General features: G+C 48.6%; 8 protein-coding genes across 8 annotated transcripts; 2 read left to right on the top strand and 6 right to left on the bottom strand.

Annotated features, from left to right (window-relative positions):
- Positions 1-573: 573 nt before the first annotated feature.
- CORC01_14269 (GMP synthase) lies at positions 574-1,498 on the top strand (the record flags this gene model as incomplete). Its single annotated transcript, XM_022625880.1, has 2 exons — positions 574-892; positions 972-1,498. The coding sequence occupies 2 exons, from the start codon at positions 574-576 to the stop codon at positions 1,496-1,498; spliced, it is 846 nt and encodes a 281-aa protein (XP_022467618.1).
- Positions 1,499-2,331: 833 nt separating this feature from the next.
- Positions 2,332-3,318, bottom strand: CORC01_14268 (alcohol dehydrogenase GroES-like domain-containing protein; the record flags this gene model as incomplete). Its single annotated transcript, XM_022625879.1, has 1 exon — positions 2,332-3,318. The coding sequence occupies one exon, from the start codon at positions 3,316-3,318 to the stop codon at positions 2,332-2,334; it is 987 nt and encodes a 328-aa protein (XP_022467617.1).
- A 659-nt stretch (positions 3,319-3,977) lies between these two features.
- On the bottom strand, positions 3,978-5,454 carry CORC01_14267 (uncharacterized protein; the record flags this gene model as incomplete). The annotated part of the gene is made up of 2 exons (XM_022625878.1): positions 3,978-5,237; positions 5,293-5,454. Coding segments are annotated over 2 exons (1,422 nt in total), but the record flags the coding sequence as incomplete, so codon positions are not given.
- A 394-nt stretch (positions 5,455-5,848) lies between these two features.
- CORC01_14266 (uncharacterized protein) lies at positions 5,849-5,989 on the bottom strand (the record flags this gene model as incomplete). The annotated part of the gene is made up of 1 exon (XM_022625877.1): positions 5,849-5,989. A coding segment is annotated over one exon (141 nt), but the record flags the coding sequence as incomplete, so codon positions are not given.
- Positions 5,990-11,353: 5,364 nt separating this feature from the next.
- On the bottom strand, positions 11,354-12,958 carry CORC01_14265 (uncharacterized protein; the record flags this gene model as incomplete). The annotated part of the gene is made up of 2 exons (XM_022625876.1): positions 11,354-12,431; positions 12,489-12,958. The coding sequence occupies 2 exons, from the start codon at positions 12,956-12,958 to the stop codon at positions 11,354-11,356; spliced, it is 1,548 nt and encodes a 515-aa protein (XP_022467614.1).
- Positions 12,959-14,860: 1,902 nt separating this feature from the next.
- CORC01_14264 (peptidase C14) lies at positions 14,861-16,019 on the bottom strand (the record flags this gene model as incomplete). The annotated part of the gene is made up of 3 exons (XM_022625875.1): positions 14,861-14,878; positions 14,964-15,410; positions 15,462-16,019. The coding sequence occupies 3 exons, from the start codon at positions 16,017-16,019 to the stop codon at positions 14,861-14,863; spliced, it is 1,023 nt and encodes a 340-aa protein (XP_022467613.1).
- Positions 16,020-17,106: 1,087 nt separating this feature from the next.
- Positions 17,107-18,944, bottom strand: CORC01_14263 (vacuolar calcium ion transporter; the record flags this gene model as incomplete). Its single annotated transcript, XM_022625874.1, has 5 exons — positions 17,107-17,660; positions 17,691-17,977; positions 18,011-18,195; positions 18,249-18,444; positions 18,565-18,944. 5 exons carry the CDS (start codon positions 18,942-18,944, stop codon positions 17,107-17,109), a joined length of 1,602 nt encoding a protein of 533 aa, XP_022467612.1.
- A 2,940-nt stretch (positions 18,945-21,884) lies between these two features.
- CORC01_14262 (C2 domain-containing protein) lies at positions 21,885-23,499 on the top strand (the record flags this gene model as incomplete). The annotated part of the gene is made up of 4 exons (XM_022625873.1): positions 21,885-21,936; positions 21,996-22,270; positions 22,332-22,403; positions 22,465-23,499. The coding sequence occupies 4 exons, from the start codon at positions 21,885-21,887 to the stop codon at positions 23,497-23,499; spliced, it is 1,434 nt and encodes a 477-aa protein (XP_022467611.1).
- Between the last annotated feature and the right edge of the window lie 126 nt (positions 23,500-23,625).

The raw sequence follows: 23,625 nt of genomic DNA, 5'->3' as shown, positions 1-23,625 counted from the left end.
ATGCCAATTCTTCATGAAGTGCCTGATTGGCCATCCGAGTTAGCCAGCTCAGCTTTGCTATGCGTAAGCTCCGCCATGGCTTGGGAGGCGGCACAAGCGCGGAATACTTGATTTGACTTCCTTACACTCAGGCCAAGCAGCGATGGTTCCACGCCTGTGGAACCCGCCGAGCCGCTTGTGTAGTGGACTCGGGACGGCAATTATGTTATGAAAACTCAAATGCAGCAAACTTGCCGTCATCCAAGAATCCCATTCACCTCAGCCCTATAGGATATACAGTCGCTATCAAGTTACTGACGTCAATCTAGAATTGATATGACCCGGAAACAAACGTGCAATGCTGAGGAATGATTCCCTTGGCCTATGTAGTGCCTTTACCTTAGAACGCGTCACCACCAAGGAGATCAAAGGGGATTGATTATCCTTTGAGTAATGTACTTGCAACTGCTCTGTACCTAAAATCACTCTGCGACCCCCAAATAATGCTCAGTAACAATCCAAAGCCGCCTGGTTCCAGCGCCCTTGCTCATATTACCCTACCACTGATAGCTCTTCGAGTCAATCGCTGTCAGGATGTCGAAGAAATACCCTGCCCCCGACGCGCCAGTGGTGCGGATAATTGTGATAGAGACGGACAACCCTCATCCAGACACCCATGCGGCGAAAGGTAGCTTTGGAGAAATTCTGCACACTCACTTCCAACATGCCGGCGCCGAGCACGATCCCCCGCTGGGAGTCGAAACAGACCAGAAGTTTGTCGTGGAGGACAAGGGAGGCACAGTCCCACCGTTTGAGGATTTTGACAGCTATCAGGGTGTCCTAATCACCGGAAGCATGTATGACGCCCACGGAGACAACCCTTGGATTCTCAAGCTCCTGGGAGTTCTTCAAGGTCAGTCACGTTTCTTTCCCTCCAAGTCACTGCCCTCGGCAGACACCCACGATTTAGCGAAACTGACTCGGGACAACAGAACTCTGGGAGCGCCGGCCGGATCTCCACTTCAGCGGCGTGTGCTTCGGCCACCAGCTTCTCAACCGGATGCTCGGCGCCAAAGTCGCATCAGCGCCGTCACAGGACTGGGAACTCGGCCACTGCCGAATCGACCTTTCACCAGTAGGAAAGCGACTATTTCACACTAACGACGACTATGTGCACCTCCACCAAATGCACCAAGACCAAGTCGTCGCGCAGCCGACAACCGCGAGCTCCAAAGGGCTACTGAAGCCGAGCAACAAGGTCGATGTTTGGGGTCACAGCGAGCACACCAAAGTGCAGGGCGTTTACATCAAGGGCCGGCTCTTCACGTCGCAGGCGCATCTAGCATTCGACGAGGACATGGTCAAGAGACAGATCCAGATGAGGATTGATAGTGGCGGCATACAGGATATGGAACATGCGGATCGGGCGGCGGAGACGGCGCATTGGGAGCATGATGGTGACTTGGTGGCTGCTGCCATTCTCAGGTTCTTTCATGGCGACGATGATGAGATAGATTGAGGATTCTGCCAAGGGAGATATTATATGCCTGGCGACCACTCTATTATGCATAAGTTTGAATCATGCATTTAACCATCAAGGCTGGACACCCATGATAATAGGAAAGAGCATAGCTGACCTCATCATACGTAGCAACGGGAATCAAACTGCCTGACCAAGCATTGGCAATAAGTCTTTCAAGGTGAAAATACCCCGAAAAAAGACACGGAAAGATCTTCTCACGGCCTGAGAGCAATTCAAGGTCTTTGCCAGAGACACCCAGGACATTTGGTTGGACACAGCGTCATACAGCGAGCAGCACGATTCGGTGTTTCTAAACCATCAGCAACCAGATGAGCCTGTCATGTTTCTTCAATGGAACAGTGCTGGACTGGAAAAGCTTGAATCGAAGATGAGTGCATTTCGCAGTTCTTTTGAGGATTCACAATATGTCAATGACACGGTGCGAGTGAGTATGGAGCTCGATTGCCTAGTTTTCTTTGAAGACTAGGCAAGGGAAAGCCTAGAGATTGATGGCAGACGAGTTCCAAAACACGATAGTATCATTTTGTAAACGTGAAGGTTGAGCGAGCATACCCTAGTTATCCCTAAGAGTGCTAATATTCCTCAACAAATGCAGATGAAATGATTCACCGATTCATCGAACCAAGTTTCATGGACTGACGCTGTCTTCAGGGCATGGCTCAGCGTCGTATTTGCTACTACTGTCTTACCAAGCCATACCAACACATAAACAGCAGTCAAATAAGAAAATGGATCACATCTCGAGCAGACTATTACTTTTAATTCACAGGCCTCACAGCCGCGGGAGAACGTCCTATTCCTATATATCATTACAATTTACTTCGGCCTGATTTGATCTTGCTCGGATCTGCCCATAGTCTTCCCCGCGCCTCGCCTCGGTCCAATGCATCAAGACCAGCCGGAATCTCCGCAAAAGGAATCTCGTTCAGTTCAGGCTCGATGGACTTGTTTGCCAAGAGCTCAAAAACATCTCTCAGGTCGTTTTCGCTCGCGCCAATTGATCCAACCAGCTTGACACTACGGCCAACCAAAGCATAGCTAGGAACCATGATCTCCGCATTTGCCAGCCCAACAACTACGACTTTGCCTCCTTCGCGTACTGTTTCGATGGCTTCCTTTGTCGTTTCCCCTGTGCCGGCAAAATCAACAAAGATATCGAATTCCACCTCTGTAGCATCGTCAAGGCTCTTGAAACATCCACGGGCACCCAGTCTCTTTGCTTCTTTGAATTTGGACTCGGCAATGTCGATGCCATACACGTTGGCTCCTTTGAGGGCTGCAAACCCAAGGCCTGACATACCCAGGCCGCCGATGCCGATGATGCCGATTGTCATACCGGGCCGCGCGGCGGCTTCGATCACCACGGCATGGTAAGATGTCGCCATGGCGTCGGTCGCTACTGCAGCCTGAGGAAATGAAACGACGTCCGGGATGCGGACTAGTCGTGACACTGGGGCCAGCGCGTACTCGGCATAGCCTCCGTCGTATGAAAGACCAATGGCCGCAGTCCAATCTCGAACCTCGATCGGGTACGAGAAAAGGCCAACGCTAACGCGATCACCAGGGCTGAACCCCTTCACATCGGGGCCGAGAGTTGTGATTATCCCGGAGACTTCGTGGCCAAGAGTAATAGGTGTCTGGATGACAACATCTTTCCCTTTCAATATGTGGCAGTCCGAGTGACAAAGCCCTGCTGCTTTGACTCGTAGCTGTACCTGGCCGGGGCCAGGCTGAGGGATCGGTACATTCCGAAGATGCAGCCCGCCGTCTGGCTCTTCGAACTGAAAGGCTTGCATATTGATACAATGTTCTTCTATTATTTTTCGAGTTGGCTCGACGCAGATCCAAATGCAAGGTCAGCATCGACTAAGCCCACACTTTTATGCAAGAGCAGCATCTCACCCCACGTTCCGAATACTACCCCGAACCCCGTCGGAGTGACGTCTTCTGCCCAGGATGGTATGGGTGACAAATCATGCAACATAAGATGCGACATCAGACGAATTTACGCTTCCGTCGAGCCAACGACTATCGTCCTACAGCGAGGACTGACTTTGTTACAGCGGACTCGGGTCCCTAGATTAGTACCGAGAGCTCGGCTCGGCGCAACCATGGCTCCCAGCGGCGTGGAAAGAATGCGCGGACATCCAGACATCATAGCACAGGCACGTCGGACAATGCCCACTCACTCAAACTGTTTCGGGCGATGCCCACTTGGTTTAAGTTTCTCTCAACGTGAACGTGTAGTTTGGGACCTTAAGCTGGGATGCCAATGACACTGAGAAAAAATCTGTCATTGTTTAACTTCCTGAGCACACCGGTAGCAAGAAGTCAGCGCAGCTGTGTTTACAACCTGATAGTATTCATGTAGAGAATTAGCACACCAAGATAATCCAGTTTTCCGCATTCAGATTTGTTGGGCGCACTAAAAGTGACACGAACCTCGAGACTCGTTTTACTGGTCTTCCTTATTCACTTGAAGCCGAAGCAGGCCCTGAAGCAATTCGTCGTTTTCCCACTTGCGCAGGGCTTGGCCCTTCCACTTCTCCCACCCTTCCCACGTTTCGTCTTCAAAGTTAAAGGCCGTTTTGAGTCCTACAAAGAGATTTAAAAGGGTTTGTCGATCCGAAGGACTTTCAGGACCTAGAGCGAAGAAGAATCTCTGAACCTTTCTGCCAAAGAGGACATAGTTCGAAAGATCCTCACGACTCCTCTCCTGAAAGATTTCTGCCAGCCGCTTTTCATCTGGGGCTAACTTATTAGAGCCCTCATAGAACTTCCCCAGCGGCCACATCATGCAAGGCGAGCTGAAAGCCTCTGCTTTCGAAGCAGTCCGGGTCCACTCCCAGTCTATAATTCCAACGATATCGTAAGATTCATTAATGAGAATATGGTCGCCCTTATCATCCGGATGCTTAAGGAAAAATCGCCCCCCTGTCGACTCATTCCCCCAAAGATTGTTGGCAATATCTAGGCGGAAACGATGCGTGAGGTAAGTATCTACCGAATAGTAGGCACTGATCTCGCCGCTGGCTATCATCGTCAGGTATGACTTGATCATGTTGACTGACCCGTCTAGCGAAGAAGTGAAAGGGCCAAGCGGCCCTTCAGGCCCAATCATGTATGTTGCGTGTTGTGCGAGGCCTTGCACCGCAAACTTGGTGGGGCCTGAAACTGTAAGAAGTGACCCCAAAGCATCGAAAGGATGTCTTTCAATTTCTAGAAACACATCCACCAGCTGTTGCATGACTTTCTCTCTCTGTGCCGGATTTGCCGCTTGCCAGACTAAGGGCATTCCATCAAGCTTCTCCATTAGGATGTAGCTGACTCCAATTTGGTTTTGCCGATCGGACTCGCAAGCCCAGTCGAAGATTCTGGGGACCGGGATGCTGGTGTGGTCATTGAGATAGGCTAGAGTACCCGCTTCAGAGCGAAAAATGAAATCACGGACTTCTTCTGGTGGTGAGGTGGTCCTGGTGAGACGAAGACGCGCCAGCCAACTAACTCCATCTTCAAAGATAACCTCGGCGTGACAATTTTGGTGTCCCATCATAGAAGACAGGTGTTTGCGGGACAGGTTAACGGTACATTGAATGCCGTCCCTAAGTTCTGATGCCCTCGAACACAAGTTGGAACTGTCTATTCGACGACATAACTCGTCTATGTGACGGGCCTCAGTGGCCGCGTATTTGGCAGAGAAGGACGACCAGTTTTCCTAAACGCGATAGGCATAAGCTGTATATCCAAACATACTCTAAAATAGGGATTACAGACCTCTGGATTTGGGCAGCTGTGGAACGATCTTGAAAGATGTTTGCTACAAAGGTGTTTGTCGCAACACAAACAGTATCCTTCTCTTTGAACTGCCGGATTTGAACACTTTTCAAAGTCGCACAACCACAGAGGCATCGCGAGAGTTGTGCGTCAAAGAGAGCTTAGTCGGTTGAGAATGCTGAGGGAATCGGGAAAAATGGTGATCAAGGGAGAAAATTATAAGTAGCACTGAGCTTAAACCCCTGGAGCACCAGCCGTTTGTCAGCTTCACAGGTTGAGACTTGCATCTGCCCCGCTCGAACGAGCTCCATCTAGCCCATAACAACTCCCATGATAAGCGCCTAAATTCCTTTCAACTGCTCGATTGTTACTCGTTACTGCGCCTGTGCTAGCGAGGCCGACAGTTAGCGACCTGCAGCGGCTCGCTTACAGTATTATATAGCCCATCGCTGCTTGACCCCATTTTCGCCAAGGGCGGGGTAGAGCCAATAAGGGGTTGTGAATCTATTGAGTAAACCAATAGGTTTGCAATACTTCTATCGCCTATAGATTCTACGTATGCCAGAGGTACCGGCAATCTCTATCAATACATAATGGTACATTACAGTCTAAACAGCCCTTCCGTGTTGTTTTTCGAGTGAGATTATTCCCAGATATCTCGCCCAGGGTCTGGCGGGCTCTTATTACACTCAGATTACTACAATAAGAGCAAGGCGAATTAACCTTCCTCGACCCCTTTCTATGTTGTTCCCATAGAACAGAGGTATTCCTCTTATCTACAGCCCGTCTAGGCCGTGACCTCTACCGCCCTTATGCTAATGGTCCGAACTACTGAATAAGCTAGGCTATAAGCAGCTGCCGCTATTAGTGGTGTGATCCCACCTTCTGCCATCTAGGGCTACCCCAAAGCTACTGTAGGAAGCTATTCACCACTACTACTTCTAATAAGAAATTCTAAGTAATTGACTACTGGCCCCCTCGATAAATAGGGTGGTTATGTCAATAATATAATCTCATTTAATCACTTATATTAATCTTATTAATTTTGTAATTATATTTATTAAATACCTTAGGCACTAGAAGGTCCTTACGGACGCCTAGGCTGAATATTTGTCTGGCAGCCTTCTTAGCAGCGGAATCCCCATGTGGGCGGCGGCGGCTGCGGATAACTTCCTGGCCGTCCTGGAAGACAGTTGACAGGAAGAGTACAAGGGCATTATCCTTCCAGGTGAACTGGTTGACTAGGCAGGGTAGGACAGGGCTAGGCTAGCTAGCTAACAGCTTACCTCTACATCTAAAGTAGGGATACAGCGAATTTTCCCCCAGGCGATACCCAGTCCTTCAGTCTCTTTCTCAGCAATTAGGATCTCATCTATCACACTATCCTTCCGGCCGAGTTACTCGCAGCCTCAACTTCTGCTGACATACCTCACTGCGACTAGCTGGTCATAAGTTGTAACACTTCCGTGCCATTGTTCATTGCTTTACAACAAACAGAACTTTATTTTTGGCCTTAAAAATTCGAAAAGTCATCAAACTAAGTGTTTGCTTGGCTGTTGGATACCGATACGCAAAGCATGACCGGGAAATCAAGACTCGAGAAACTGGCCGTAGCCGCGCGAAATGTTCAGGACGGTAGTGGCTGAGATACCATGGCACTCAGGGGTACACGTCTGGAACTAGAAAGGGTGACGGTCGCTTAGTGGGCGTGGTGCCTGAGTTTAGAGCGGCGACTGCTTCGTGGCAGATGGCCCGCTAGATCTGGCGGCAGAAGCTGCTAAAAACGGCGGTAAACTAGCCGTCTCTTAATTAAAGGCTGGGCGGACGTCCTAGCAGAGGTTGCGAGCGAGTCTTGGCTATAAGCTTAAGTAGATCCCGTAATAAGACTCGAGCCTAAATCTTAACTAGTAGTAAACATAGAAGATAATCAGGGCTATGTATTATCTAAAGAGGCCAAGAAGAAGGCCTAGAAAGGAAGGAAGGTCGAAAGCCAAGAGGACGTTTTGTTAGTTGACGTATCACAGGTGTGATTTGTTTGATCGAACCGTGGTGACGAAGGGTCAATTAACTGTATATTGATCTCTGCGTGAAGTGGAAAAGAGAGGTTCCAACCGGAGGTTGGATCGCCGGTTGAACGCTGATATAGAGACCCTCAGATGGCCCCTGCGCTGGCGCTGACTCGAGGTCGAATTGGGCTTCCAATCCGACATTTAGAGATAACCCTTGTATATCCTCTTCCACATGAGAAGAGGACGCGAAAGGAGTAAAAACCAGCTTCCTTAGGATTGTGAGAAGCTGCGAGGTTTTTTTGGACGTGTTTTGTTTCCACGGCTCTAAACCGACTACTGATTGATGAAGTGACAAAACTCCCTAAACGTTCTTTACACAAGAAGCTGACCCTAAAAACCCAGGTGAATTAACGAGTCGGTCTTATTCCCACAAATTATCATCCTGGCGAAAAATCCGACATTAATTGCCAATAGTGCTTACGAATGCCCAGCTTATACTGTTGGGGTGAGTCATCGTCAGTTTAGCACCCCATCCGATAGGACACAAAATACATGAGAATGTGTGACCTTGCCCCGAAGCATGGAACTCGTTGTGTACGAAGTCGTATTCCAAGTTCATCGATGCCCCAGCCTCAACGAAGAAGGATCGCTCGCCTGGCGACTTAGGTTGGTTGACCCAGTCATATTCCCCCTCGAACTCATGAGCGCCCTCGGGTTTATCGATCTTAACCTTGGAGGCGCAGAATGGAAATTGCACACTACCGCCTTCAGCATTCGTATGTACGTTGTTGCGTGGGCAGCCCTGAGTCCTACTAAGCCTGTTTCTCTCAATGACGGATGTTGGGAGGTTCGGAATTTTGCAGTTCCACTTCCTACTTTCAGGATTCCTGCCACACCATCCGCTTTGAAATCGGAAGGCAGGTCCAATTCTTTGGCAGATTTCGTCGAGATCGGTCATGGTATAATCGCGTTTGTTGACCGACTTGGCGTTCTCGTGTTGCCATTGTTGATACTGAGTGTACAGTGATTGGAACTCGTCGAATGTTAAATTGGAATATACGGTGGGTTGCGCGAAGTCGTGGACTATTGGAAGGGGTCCCAAGGCAGCAGCCAAGGAGCTTAGGACGAGCGAAACCAACCCGATGAAAAAAACTTGACTGGTGGCCATGGCGGATAGGGCGGCGTGGTATAATAGAATACTAGTAACAAAATTTGGAAGCTAACACGTCTAAGGCAATGGTAGCCTCGGCGCAGAGCACTCATTTATATAACAGTCGGCCGTGAATCGTAAGATTCTTGCTAGCTTATCAAAGCTTAGGGCTGTCAAGTGTCTCCTAAGATTAGATAACATGTTTCACTTTGAAGTGATGAAGTGTATTAAAGTGTACAATTTGGGAATCCTGGCGGGCAACCCCAAAGTTACGACCGAACCAGTTGGAATTTTGGCCGGCGTGACAACATGGTGTAGAACAAGGGGGCAAAGTCAACGGGGTTTTCATCACCGAAGCCTTTGCTTTGTGCTAGAGTTGGGTGCCTTGACCCGCCCGTAACACCCTACACCACATCCTTCCGGCCCTAAGCCTGCACGCTAAGGTCCGAAAATTTGGCATGAAGGAGTCGACGTCGATAGTTTTGGTCATGAAGAAGTCGACTAGGAGTACTCTGGGTTTATGTTCAGGTACTTTGACGTCATCCATGGTGGGCTTGTTGTATTGTGTATCACGCTATTGAGGTTATAGCAGCTTCATACGACCTTAATAAGTCGTGCCTTAGATACCCTAGTTCTTCACAACAGCATCACGGTGCTTTGCTAAGCGCCCTCAGCAGTATTATCAACAGAGTTTTTCCACAACCTCGTATATCCCCATAAATGGACGTGGCTGGGTAAAAGAGGTAAAAAGAAGATTAGATAATATATTTACGTAACTATTGAATATGGTAGCCTATCTTTCAGTTCATTTGTCAAACTCTCAACTCACACCACGTCGTCGGAAGCATTCTCTTATCCATCTTCTACGGCTTTATCTTCATTCTGACAGGTGCCTACCGTATAATCTTGTCAAACCTGGAACCTAGACCAAAGCTTTCCTGGTTATAATAAACTACTTTAAGTTGCGATGCTGAGCAGGCATCTGTCGAAGCTTACCCAGAAATTTCAATAGTAGCGCTGCGACGTGTGATTTCCCCTTACTTTATAGGCGAAAACTGAAACTTGAAACTTAAAGAGATCCCTGTCGTCAAGAATACTTCACGATACGGGCATTCGACAAAGTCTAAGTATAAGACATGAATTTTCTATAGTTTTCCCCTCTTTACTCCGTTGTCACGGGTCGGTCATGCAGGGGCTGGGCGGTCGGTCAGAGTACTAAATCTTATATAACAAACCGGAAGAGCTTAGGTTTGTAAATACTTAGAGTTAGGTCTTCGAACCAAATTCCCAAACCTCTAAGCCTTCCGAGCCTTGCCTAAGTGGCGGCAGGTAATACGGAGATTCAACTCCGACGTCGCTTTCTTAGACTAACGGTTATTAGGCACACCCTCTAACGTCTTGCAACAGGTGGTCGCAAGGACGTCCACCAAGGTTCGTCCTACTTCTCAAGATGTCCGCCGTCGCCAACGCGCCCTCCTTTCTGGGGTAGGAATCTTACGTACAGACAACTCCTTTAACCACGTTAACCTAGTTTGGGTCTTTCGCATCTCCAGGAAAACTTCAATGCGCAAATAATCAACTCTCAAAGTCAAAGTTACAAGGTTTTCAATATCCATAAACCACCAACAGCAAATTCAAGATGTGCCCGTGTTAAAAGGCTGAAATAGTGTGACTTTGATCTAGCCAGCTTCTACGGTTGGGGTCAACGTTCTGACCCCTTCATTTCGCAGAGAGACACACCTTTTACTTCTCCTATCTTTTAGTCTCAGCCACGTCCAATTTAAGGAGTTAAGGCAATATATGGCGCCGATAAATATAGTCCCTCTTGAATATTAAACCTCTATCTACGATAATCCCCAACGGCAGCGGAGCCCAAGTGGGACAACTCTGTTCCAGAGTGTGCACTCACTTGCTTCTCTATATTATCCCTCATTTTACCTGCAGCTTCTGATGAACTATTAGCCGATCTCAATAACCCTCAATTTTAAAGATAAGAAGGATTCCTGCTCATATGATGACTAGTCGATGTAATTTTTACGCACTAACTAAGATCTTGTCATATTGTTCTTTCTACCTCTCCGATACCTTCAGGTTTTTTGATCTGAACCCTCCCGGCGCAGTACGGAAACTGGACATGAGTGTCTTTTGCATTTAGAGTCAGGCGGATTGATTTTGCAATCAGATTATTCTCCGCAGCTCCATGTTCAACCAAGTCTTAGTGCCCCAGTACTTGATATAGGCGCGTGTAGAATCATGCAATCCCACCTGCAGCTGTTCTTCGAAAACCATCGGCTCCGAAATCGATGATCAGTCCCAGTGTTTTGACAAACCACATTTAATTGGTTGCCAATGTTGCCAAATGAGTACCCGACGAAGCTCGGTCTTCGCAGCACCTTTTCCTATACACTCCAGAAAACCGGAGAAATAGCCGAGACGTTGGATATGATGCCGCTTGCATGCAGTGTCCAGACTGAGAAGGAAATAGGGAAACAATCGTTGAAATTACACATGATCTTCAACATCAAGCCGCTGTTGCTCACTATAGAGACTTTTACAGTCTCGTATTCCCCCACAAATGGTCGTGGCTGGAATGAAGAGGTCAAAAGAACTTCCTCAGTACCGAAGGAGTTACCAAAAAAGGAAAGCCTAAAATGAAAGACATCGCATGTTCTACTGATGTGTCGAGCTCTCAACGCAGTACCAGTTCTTCCCACATGATATATAGCATTTTGACCTTGGTCCTAATGTTACTGACATGATAGCTTTCAACCACGGGCACGCACGAAGTACCAACGCGACTTGTCAAGTCCATGCGCTGGGAACTTCATCTTCCCCATCCTGCAAGTCCGCACAAGCATACCGTGCTGATAGCTTTGGCAGTTCTCTCTAGTCATCTAGTCAGAGACCCCCGCCTCTTATGGGAACCCTTTTGAACAACTGGTCTTCCGGTGCCTCAGCGGGGTCATGCTTCCAGATGAGGTGGTCCACAAGTCCATCGTCGTTCCGCTCGAAAACTATCTTGAATAGACTTGGTAGGAAAGGATACGTGAATTTGGCTTTTTTGGCCTGGTCATCGCGGGATGTAAGCCAATGGAACGTTTCTCCTTCCAAGAATTGGAGATCCCAGGTTTGGGATTCCATGGCCTGGAAGACGACCTGCAAGACGCTTTGGCTCTTCAAGCGGATGACAATCTTGAAATCCAGACCCGCGTCAAATTGATAAACACCAACATAGTCTTGAAGAGCCGCCGGTGGCGTGCTATTTCCTCGTAGCGAATTAAATGTTTCCTGGAGCTTAGGATAACTTTGAATGTGACTCTGAGCAGCTTCCTCGACGAATTGCATGATATCGACAGGCGACGGCGTCTCCACCAAGGCTTCCAGAAGGACATGGCCAATGCAAGCGGATGGATCAGCGAGACCGATCGAGTTGGTCAAGACAACAACTCCAACGTCAATCTCTGGCAACATGGCAAAGAACGACGTGTAGCCCGCTAGGCTACCAGGGTGTGAGATGACGAGCCTTATATTTCCACCAGGAACAAGGACAGGAAGCTGCTTGACGAACATTCCATTAGCGCCTGTGCCGGATATGACCCCAGGAAGTTGATGTCTAAAAAGACCGAGTCCGTACGAAGACTCTCGGGTAGACATAGCCATAAAGATATGCCCGGCAAGCTGCTTTTGCATCCCTCTCAGTTCGGATGTTTGGGAATCGGTCGCTGCTGCGGAACTCATCATCGCTGAGGCGTATTTAAGGAGGTCGTTCACCGAGCTGAGAGCTCCCTGAGCGGGTCCCATAATAGTACCGCTCTGAGCCTGTGGTCGAGGAAGCTGGTAGAAGTCTAGGTTGTCTAGTGCTGCATACGGCTTGGCTACGTTTGACTCGGGTACCGAAGAGTGGATGGCAGTGGTCGATTGGAGACCGAGAGGATCTGCGATGGAAGCGGAAATATACTCTCCGTAGGTCTGACCGCTAACCTGTTCGATCACCTCGCCGGCAACTGTGTAGTGTCAGTTGCTGTAATCGAACTGCCCTCGAAAGAGCCCCATGGGTTTCAGCTGCGAGTAAGCAGACAGCGTCTGGTTCTGTTCTAGTATCAGATCTCCATCGGAGCCGTACCACCAATTATTAGACCGAGACAGGGCAAGGCGATGAGTGAGAAGATCTTCGACGGTTGCTTCATTGGTCACCAGAGAGCTGCGACTGTGAAAGCCTGGCAGAATGTCCTTGAGCGGGGTATTCCATTGGAGCTTCTTGTCGTCAACCAGCTGAGCAATCGCGGTTGCTGTGAATGTCTTCGAGATGGATCCAATTCCATAAATAGTGTCAGAATTGGTTGGGACTGAACCCTCAATATCGCTAGAGCCATAGTTGAACTGATGGAGAACGTTTCCATGTTGTGAGACTCCCACAGAGAGCCCAGGAACTCCAGAGGCCTTGCATATCTTCTCGATGATGGGGTTCAACGCGGCAACGCGTTCTGCGAAGTTCGAAGCCATGTCTCTAAGTTCTAGTTAGCAGAGGGCTTCGACCGATTGTGTGAGGGTGGTGAGTACGGTAATATCGTATCTGTCGAGTGGGGTACGAAGCAAGGAATACCGTCGGAGCCCACCAGGGAGCAGTGTGTATTTGGTCGCACGAAGAAAGCTAAGATGAGGAGAACCGCGATGATTTGGATGAGTTTGCACAGGGAAGTGCATCGATACATTGGTGTCCCAGTCGCACACGTTGTGTTGTTAATGAGGAAACACAGGGTGGGAAGCCCAGGGAAGATGAGGAAGTTAGGTGACGTGGTTGGGCATTCTGTGCTGAATTCTATGCCTGGCCTGTTGAACTAGCCTGCATTCCCCGCGGTTGATGTAGGGTCCTATTTGAGCTGTCTGTGCCGATCGATTCTAGCGAATGAGCCCCACAGCATGCCAAATGAGGCGCCACACATAGCACGGCACCCATTACTACAATGCTGGACAGCGGGCGCAATCGTTGGGGTTACAACAGCTATGATGACCTGATTTTCAAATGTATTTCAATGAATCGAGCTTGGCAAAGATAACCAACCAACGAAGACTGCTGTTGTTTGGAGCTGACGACTTCTCTAGGCCGGCAAGCTATTATAGGTATCACTATACACTTCATTACTAGAGAGAAGGGTCCCCAATTGCGTTTGATTGCTATGAGGAAGCAACTTGAGGCTCATGATAATATCAACCTTACAAATACTCTTAAGGAGGTTATTCGAGACTGGGGCATCACAAACCAAATGAGAACTTTGATCTCTGATAACGCAAGCTTAAATGACACTTATATAGCAAGTCTAATCCCTCGACTTGACCCCTCTGTAAGTAAGAAGCAAGATGCCCAAGCCAGAAGGATTCGTTGCTTTGGGCACATCCTCAACCTTGTATCGAAGGCCTTCTTATTCGACAAGGACTCTGAGAGCTTTGAGAGACAGTCAGATGCATATGTTCTTCTACAGCAAGATGAGGCTGACCTCAAGCATTGGCGAAAGGCTGGCCCTATTGGCAAGCTTCATAATATTGTGAAGTTCGTGAGAGTTTCGCCGCAACGTACACAGAGGTTCAAGAATCTATCTCGTGAGATATCAGAAGGATCTGGGCAATCTGGTGATATTCTTCTCTCCCAGCAGACATTCAGAGAAGTTCAATTGATCCAAGACAATGCCATGAGATAGAACTCTACATACCTTATGATTGAGCGTGCGTTTCGCCTCAAGGATGAAGTAGATGGCTTCTGTTCTTCTCAGAGTGTCAAAGATCCTGTGCCAGCTCAAGATATCTTGACTTCTGATGACTGGCTGCAGTTGACAGAGATCGTGATAATCTTGAAGCCTATCTGGAAGATCACACTTCGAACGCAGGGTTTTGGACAAGATGGCTCACATAGTAGACTTTGGGAGGTAATCACTGCAATGGAGTATTTTCTGAGTCACTTTGAGGGTTAGAAGACCTTCTACAATGATACCAGCAGTGGGGATTCGCAAGATCTTGAATCAGAAGAGTCACAAGCCTTCTCACAGGAAACATCTCAAAGATCCACTCGATCGACATATCGGCAAGTTCCATCATATGCTCAAGGATCACAAGCATCTCAGAGACAGTTTAATGAGAACCTTTTATCTGCCCATACTCGCCAAGAGTACATTAACAGCATCTCTAACCTGGAAGAGATAGGCAGCAGTGGCCAGCAGTACTTGAGGATTTCTGTCAATAACGGATGGAAGAAGCTGGATGAGTACTATGCCCTGACAGAGGAGTCACCTCTGTATGCTGCTGCATTACTCCTCCACCCTGGTTTTAATATAAAATACCGGGAAAAGAACTGGCGATCCCCTCGCCAGGAGGAATAGGTATCTAATGCCAAGTTAGGTCTAAAGAGATACTTCAACCGATAGTATCCTTCTGAAGAAGGGGAGGGTATGAGAAATATAAAGCAACGCCTAGAACCTGCACGTCCTCGTATGAGGACCCTCCGCGGCTGCGCTACCACCCCGTCGATGCCTTCTCGCCCGTCGAAAAGAGTTGGAAGTGACATCTCCTTCTCTTTCTCCGGTCGCTCAATGTTCAATCGGGCGTTGAGCGAAAAAGGAGAAGAACTGTTCTTCGACTGTTCAGTTTGGGGATTAATCGCAGAATTGCCGGGCCTTTGTATGATGGCCAGGTTGATGTAACAATTCTCCTCCGACAGGGCCTTCCCCGAGAGTCTTTCAACGCGAAGCTTGTTCTTGGCGTAGCACTTTTCGCGAATTATCGTGTCCGCGCGGTCTATTGGGCGTCCCTCACGCATGCTTTTGATAATGGAGCTGATCTTTCGGGCCACGGCTTTGTAGTCTGCATCCTCTTGACCTGGGAACTTGTTCATCATGACATGGTTCCGCTCGAGAGCGATGGGATTCGTGACAATGTCCAGCCGGGCAGAGCCGCTATCCACTAACTGCAGCGCTCGGTCAGCGATGAAATCAGATAACGCGGATACCCAACACACCTGTTGTGGTCTCTTCAGGAAGTCTGCCGCCCAGGTTGGTAACACCTTGCGCAAGAGATTTCCCTTTTCCGTTTCGTAAAAAATGGCCAGGCGACATTCATCGCCTCGCGATCTGCAAATGGAGGTAAATTCTCCCACAAGATCCTGAAGGAAGGGAGTCGACGCTTCCACACTGTCTAGAAGAGTCGTGACTCGCTTGCTGGAGAGCTTTGCAGAGCCTTGTAAGAAAAGGCATGCATGTCGGGCGACTTCCTGGAAGGCCGTGCCTCGGAAAGGCGTCGCCAGAAAAATGACACCTCCCGTAGCGGCCCACAAGGATGTGAAGCCGCTTCCTTCCTGGGCTGCCATGATGAGGGCTTTGCTTAGTACGATGCCACCCAAGCAGGAGGCGACGAACAAGATAGGCCGATCGGTGACAGGATCCCGTGTTTCGATGCCGTGGAGGAGCTTCCGAGCAAGCTCGTTGGCTGTCAACTGGATGGTCGCCGCTTCGTTGAACAGAGCCGCCGGCCAGTCGCAAGTGAAGATGCGAGCCCTGGGGGCATTCGAGGGGAGCATCTGCGGATCCGCGAGTCAATTTATTCCCGCGCCACGAGGAAGGTGTCGTTCTTGCCATGTCCATGTGTCGGGCGACTTCGTGTCGAGGCCATGAACGGCGATAACGTCGACGTCGGTCTCGATTTTGCTGTCCAGGGGGTAGACTTGGTACACCCGAACGCCTTTCAGACTTTGTTGGCGAGGAGGTGCGGTATTTTCGACTGTCGGGCGTTAGGGAGGCGACGACGTTCGCATGGACGATGAAGCGGGCTGAGAAATGACTAGGTATCTGCTAAGCAGGTAACAGGAGGTGGCTACGACTGCTGCGAGTGAATTAGGCTTCCAATCCGATAACAACCACATAACAAGAACGAGGCGCTGATACACTCTCGAAATCATTGTACTTGCCATCGTAGAGGAAATGTTACTGGGCCAACGAATCATAGCCTGTAGGTACACAGCCCGGGAGCAAATTTGCCTATTGTACCACTGTAGAGCGGCCGGATCGAGTAACATAAGATCAGTCAGTCAATCGAACTATGTATGTCGCACTTGTCAAATCCAGATGATCATCCCGCTGCCCAGAACCATCTCTTCTTCTCCCTGCTCGTAACACGAATTTTTCTCATGAAAACTACGGCATCGAATTCAACGCTGCATCAATTAAGGAGTGTGATGTTTTAGTTTAGAACTAACACAATAACTGGCCCGGACCGGGGGCCGGAGTTCCAGATAAGCCTACAAGTACGTGTAGAAATGGCATGGCGTCGGGTCTTATAATGACATGGATAGTATAGATCAGTATTGTTTAATGAACCACAAATGAAGTTTGAGGGTTACAGCTGAAGTTTCCAATGTTGTATGATACCAACATGAAGTATCCATCATTGCAATCACCGCGGCATTTGATCTCTACCATTATTCCCATTCTGGCCATGCCATCAGAAAAGCTCCAAGAATGCTACCGAACAAGATAAGAGAATCTTTCAGCTCCCAGAACGCAACCTCGCTATGTCTCAACATCTGGCGAAAGAAACGCGCCAACTCTAGACTGAGTTAGTATGAATTCGTCTATAATTGTTCGGGATTCAGTAAAGTTCAGTAAAGTTCATGCATACCCGATCAATGCGTAACATGCACACATGAGTGTTCCTTTGATACCAGGCATCTCCAAATTGCCATCTCTGTCGCTCAAGAGAAGTCGAGTTGATAGCGCCACTGCCCCCAAAAGAGCAGCCGCTTCGAATAAGCTAAAATCAAAAGACACGTCTCGGGACATGATCCAGCCTGCTAAAATGGTCAAAGGTGCTGCGCAAAGCGCGATCTGTATGGCTGAACCAGCTGCGACTGCAATGGCAAGATCCAACTTCTCTCTTGATGCCATTGTTACAACAGTAACGTATTCGGCCACATTACCGATTACAGGTAGGATTATGAGGCCGATGACTGACTCTGATAAGTGACCTTGATGTGTAATAGCGTTAATCGTGCCAACGAGAAACTCGGTACACATGGACATCAAGGCTGAGCTTATGGTCAAAGTGAGAATAGAAATCGCTTTCTCTCCTAAAGACCTCTTGCCGACCCTTTCTTGACTCTTGGCGACATTTGAAGGACTGCTCCAGAAGATGCGCAACCATTTTGAGCCTGTTTTAGCCCACCGTTGGCGTTCAAAGCTGATCTCAGAGTCATCTCGAATGGGTCTGTAGGGTGTTGAGCTCCCAATTGAATCACAACAAGACTGACGACTTTGTGACCTTGAACTGCCAAAAGAGCTTTCTCGGCTGTTCCCGTCGTGAAGCCTATGTTCTTTTCTGCCACGTTCCTCTTCGCTATTCCCATCTAGAGATGCGGAACTTGTGGATAAAGATTCGATGTTGTTGAGCTCTATTGAGGTTTCTGTGTAATCATGGCCTTGACCGTTGCCCTCTCGTACAACCATATCTGCTTCTGGAGACCGATTGGGATGGGATGACAAGCCAGGAGAGCGCAACAAAAGATTATTCGGTAATGTCGCATAACCATCTTCTAGTTCTATTGTCTCTGGCACTTTTGCTGTACTAGAGTGTTGTTGTCTCAGCCCATGGGCCAAATAAAAAGCGTAGATGAGTAGAACCACGAAAGCTGAGGCTCTGCTCATTTTCAGCATGGCTTCATTTGCGCCTTCTTGTACTTTCAAGGTATAGTTAAAAGCAGCCTAACAGTCCATCAGTCTGATGCTGGCATCGTGGGAAATAATCATTCACTCACTGGTACCAGAAGCACAAAGACGGAAACGAAGAGAAGGCAGCCTAGGAGCTGGGTCTCTGCGAAATTCAAGGTTGACTCGCATTGCGATATTCCGCAGACACATAGAGCGGTCCCGAGGGTCGGCAATAAGTTGACTAGCACGGAGCCAAGAATTGACGCTTGAACGACGTGAAGTTGATTGTGCTTGAGGGCAATACTGGCATGGCCATCAGCACACCGCGGAAATGTCGGACCCTTAGACTTCCTCACTTACATGCTGTAATGATGTCAGAATTACCAAAGCCCTGAATTGGTTCGATGCAAAAGGGGAACTCACAATAAAATTAGTTCCACGAGATTTCCCATGGTAATGTTTAGCAGAGCTCCGATCGTATCGCCAGCATCAGCAGCAATCATCTCGGTAGCACTAGTGAGCAGGGATGATAGAGGCACCACCGCGATGGCGTTGGTGGCGAAGATCAGCAAGGGGGCTTTGTCGGACCAGAACGCCCAAAAGCCGATGGGTAAGAAGATGAGAAGGCCATTGAGCCACGAAGAAAACATCTTCTTTCGAGTTGCTTTCCTGAATGGCCTGGCTGGTTGAAGAGATGTTGTGTTTTCAAAGAGTGACGGATCGCGTAAGATAAGACTAGCTTCAGGGCCGGCAGCTTCGGAATAGGTCAGAGGTCTGCTGCCTCCGAACATCCGAGGGTGCATGCACACAAGGTGCAAGGACGCTTCCCCAACTAAGCAAAAAAAAAATAAGACGAACTGTATTAATTGACCATATAAGTCATGAAAGCAACATGATCATATGCTTACATTAAGGCTGAAAATGAGGGGAGTACTGCATCGTACGCAAACTGGCACCGGAGTGAACGGCGTGCCGCAGCGACGTCAAGATCTTTGGGTAAACGTGCGTACTAACAGAAATTTCTCTTTCGATTTCCACAACATTACTACATAAGAGAAGCCTTCCAAGCCCTGCATTTTGTGCATTCAAATTTGGATAGGTCGGGATAGTATGAGGGATTTTGAGATATGGCAGATGACCAGTGAGCTACGTATTTGATGAGAGCGATTTTGGACAGAGGCCTCCGGCTACGTAATTTCAGGTTTCCGCCTGGCTTTCTCATAGGTACTGTAAGCGAGGCTAACCTGGCCGGTTTTTCTGGGTCTGAAGTATCGCATTAACTCCCGGAGTATGTTCATGCAGCGACAGGTCGCTTAGCGGGACACTCGACACGTTCGACATGATAGTGTTGATGACGACTTGGTCTTGGGTATTTGAGGTGCGTTCTTTCATAACCTGAGGCTTGAATATCACATTCATAAGTATTTGAAAAGAAATCCTGGCGTTGGTCGCACATCAAAGGTTCGAAAATTCCCATTTTCCATACCTTTCCAGCTTCTAGGGTGGCAGTCCAACAGGAACTTCATATTATATTAGCGCTTCCTTTAATACTCAGGCATTAAGCTGACGCATAGGAGGAGACTCTTATGGCTTTTCGTCGCATATGAGAACAAGATTACTACAAAATAGCTCTGGCCTACTAAGGTAAGGTAAGGTAAGGTAGGTATAGTAAGCATCTCGGATAAGCTTTTGACAAAGGTTGCTGGCTATTAGACAGTAAGCCTGTACGTAAATCAGTTTTAAAGCTGACAACTAGCTTATCCAAAGATGAAAGAGAAGAAAACGTAGGACTACATAAAGGCTAGCTAAGCAATCCTAAAAAAGACTTGTGCTGGGTACGTTGCACCCTCCACGGTAAAAAATTATTTGCAGAGATGAGATATGTCGAATACTCCTCTACATTCCCCAGGTGGTTGAAGTGTTCAACCGGTAGGTGCGTGTTTTCAGTTTCCAATGCCATTCAGAAGCTCGCCAAAGCTCCCAGACGTGACGATAGTTAACTTCTTACATAGCTTAGGAGGGGAATTTTCTTCATAAACCTTAATCATTCAGTGTCGGCAATTCTCTCGAAAGTGCCTGCAATCAGCTTCCCGGGCTTTCTAAGAACAATCATCTTTCAAATGCACATGTCGGATCACAGATGCGGCTAACGTGGTTGGGCCCCAGTTGAAGACAGTTGAAGTCAATGGCGCATTCTCGCGATAATGATGAAGATTGTCTATAATTCTCCGTGGTAAGCAATTGCAGGCATAGTCTTGCTTGGGACGACCCATGATGTACCTTTGAAGCAAGTCACAACATCTAGAATGGTCGAGCCCCTTTGACCCCATCTCACACCAGTGACACCCCTGTGATACCCCAGCAGATGCCGTTCATTTCCTCGCTGATTCTTGTCACTGGCTGGTCTGGACCTTGAAACAGGACTGAATTGGGTCTTCATCAGCAGTTGAACTTCTACTTTCGAGTGCTAGCAAGTCTTATTGTGGACATTATTAAAGCCAGCCTTGACCCGTGCGCAAGTTTCAACCCGGCGTTACTTATCAAGCCACAGTGCTATACAATCACGCATAGATGATAGGCAGGAAGCCCCTACATATACTTGGTGATTTTTCTGGTCCTTTGTTGATATTCCTCGGATCTAACCTGTATCAAAACTTCACCTGTCCACAACCAACGTTGAAAGGGTAGCTGATCTTAGAGAGTTGGAGTGGTCCGAGGGCCGCGGTCGTGCTTCCCAAAAGTGCAAAGGTGAAAAGAGTTCCGAGTGAGTATTTCATGGTGATGCTTGGACTCGAAGGAATTCTATTAAAAATAAAGGCGTCGTCTTCTGTGACAAAAGATGAGCTATTGACCGTTTGCCAAGAGACGTGGACTATCAAATCCTCACCGCAACGAAACGATACTTTCACTGGCGGTGCAGACCGCGCAATGCGCGCGTCTCGTAGCCGGCCTAAACGCGTCTTATCATACCTTATAATAATAATACTACCAACTTGAGGCCAAGGCTTTGGAACGGGAAGCATGAGCCTCATGTATCTGTGGAGTGCCTGTTTAATTAGTCTCGGCCAAGGCTTTTTCGGAGTTCGCTCTATTATTAGGTTTTAACGGTTCATTTTCCTGTATATTGGCCCCGTTGCAAGTCTTACGCGCTGTTGGTGTGTCCACGTATCATGCCACAACGCCACCGACGCGAACCACCAGCCACGTCCCAACTCTCTATGACTGGCCCTCAATAATGCCATGTAATATCTGAGATCGCTGTCATTGATCCAGACATCGTTCCAAGTTCTAGCAGAAACCGGGGTCGACAAGCGGTGTGTCAGCGGCTGAGTGCAGAACCCCGCGCGGGCAGGGATACAGGCCCAATGATAGAGCTGAAGGGCAAAATATGCCAAGCAAGCTTGTATGACATCCAGCGATCTCCGCAGTCTAACAAGTGACGTCAATCCACTTTCCATGTTCACTGCCAAGGAACACGAATAACAAGGCACCGCGTAGTCTGATGTGGGCATCAAAAGCGCTCACCCACCAGGTTCCCTTTTGATGTTGGGCTTCAGCTGGAGTGCTGTCGACTTTCCCCTAAGTATACCACCCTCTTGACGAGTTGACCCACTCTCGTAGTAACTCACTGATATATCATCACCGTCCCTTGAGACCTGTGCTCTCATCTTTGAGCACCAGCTGCACTTCACTCAACTCTCACTATTTGTCTTCATATTATCAGCATCCCTTTTTTTTTAGAAATGGCAGGCATTGTCGACAAATTGACTGCCTCTGGAGGCACCGAATCAGCCGGTAGGACAGAATGCTCCCGTTCATCAGCGCTGTCGCAATGGTGTCTAACATCTACTCAGGATTCCTCAACGACATCATCGAGCAGCTATGGCCGAATATCAACGTTGCTGGCTGCCGGATGGTGAAAGAAATCGTCGAACCCATGTTTGCTACGATGCTACCGGGGCCCCTCGCTAGTCTCAAATTTGTCAAGCTGGACCTAGGAAATATTCCCATGCGGGTGTCAGAAGTAGACGTCCACAAGGTCGACAACGGTGGCATCAAGCTTGATATGGATGTGACCTGGGAGGGAAAGAGTGACATCGAGCTTGATGGCAAGCTGGTTCCCAAGTTGGTAAGACCTTGCCAAGAAGACAACCACTTTACTCGCGCAAGACTGAAACGGACGACGATAGGGAATCGAACATGTTCATCTGAAAGGCAGACTTTCGATCTTGCTCGCACCTCTGACAAACATCATCCCCCTTGTATGCAACGTCCCATGATTACCCCAGCAGTCTGACTCTATGCGCTAACTCGACGCACAAGATTGGGGCTGCGCAGGTTGCTTTCATCAACCCGCCAGAGCTCAAGCTCGATTTCACCAACGCCGCAAACATCGCAGACTGGGCTTTGGTCGACAAGGCCGTGCGTAAGGTCATTCTTGACATAATCGCCTCCATGGCTGTTCTCCCCAACCGTTACCTCGTGAAGCTCGACGGCAACAACGACTACTTCAGAACATACCTGCCCCATTTGGGTGCTCTTCGCCTCACCATTGAGAGAGCAATTGGCATCAGCGGTCCAAAGAAGAGTGGTGCCAAGAGGCTGTTGGCCAAGATCGTCAAGGATGTTCCCGACTGCTATGCCAAGGTCAACGTCGGTGCTGAGGAGGAGTGGCGCACCTCCGTCAAGAAGAATGACCACGACCCCGAGTGGAACGAGACTCACGACTTCCTCGTCGCCGACTACGATCAACGCATCTTTATCGATGTTCAAGACGATGACCTCGGCGGTGACGACGATATCGGTATCGCGACTACAACCGTCAAGGACATTCTCCTCAACGGCGGCTCCCAAGAGTTGGCCCTTACCCACAAGGACGAGCCTACAGACGCCAAGATTGTCGTCCGCGCAAAGTTTTACAACTTCGTCGACGACGCGGGCGTCATCACATCCACTCAAAGCGAAAACGAGCACCAGATCGTTGGGCTAGCCACAGTACTCATTGCCAGCGTTCTCGGACTGCAGGGCCAGCGCGACGAGCTGAACCCCAGCATCAAGGTGACGTGGGGCGCAAAGGAGTTCCGCACAGCGGCCAAGTCCTACAGCCCGGGAACGGACATTTTCAACCCGTCTTTCGACCAAGCTTTTAGAATCCCCGTGACGGCCGACTTGCTCGCCAACCCTGCCAACTTCAAGATCTCTCTGCTCAACAAGGCTGATGAGACCGGGTCTGTTGAGATTTCTTTCCAGGATATTCTCCAGGCACCTGGTTTGGTCAAGGAGGAGAGCTTCGACGTCGGATCTGGTGCGACGGTGAGAGCTAGCATCTCTCTTCGCGGCTTGCAGGTGGCACACTGATTTAACCACCATCTGAGGAGTTGCTCATGTAAAACTACACAATAATACACGACTGAATGAAAACTGCCGCATCATGAGTTCCAAAAAAGTATTGTTGAGAAAAAGCTGCAACCTACGTAAGATTGA

This window comes from Colletotrichum orchidophilum (assembly GCF_001831195.1).
Source record: "Colletotrichum orchidophilum strain IMI 309357 chromosome Unknown Scaffold_259.1, whole genome shotgun sequence".
Lineage (NCBI taxonomy): Eukaryota > Fungi > Ascomycota > Sordariomycetes > Glomerellales > Glomerellaceae > Colletotrichum > Colletotrichum orchidophilum.
The sequence above is the reverse complement of the archived record's forward strand: the minus strand, read 5'-3'. Positions and strand labels throughout refer to the sequence as shown.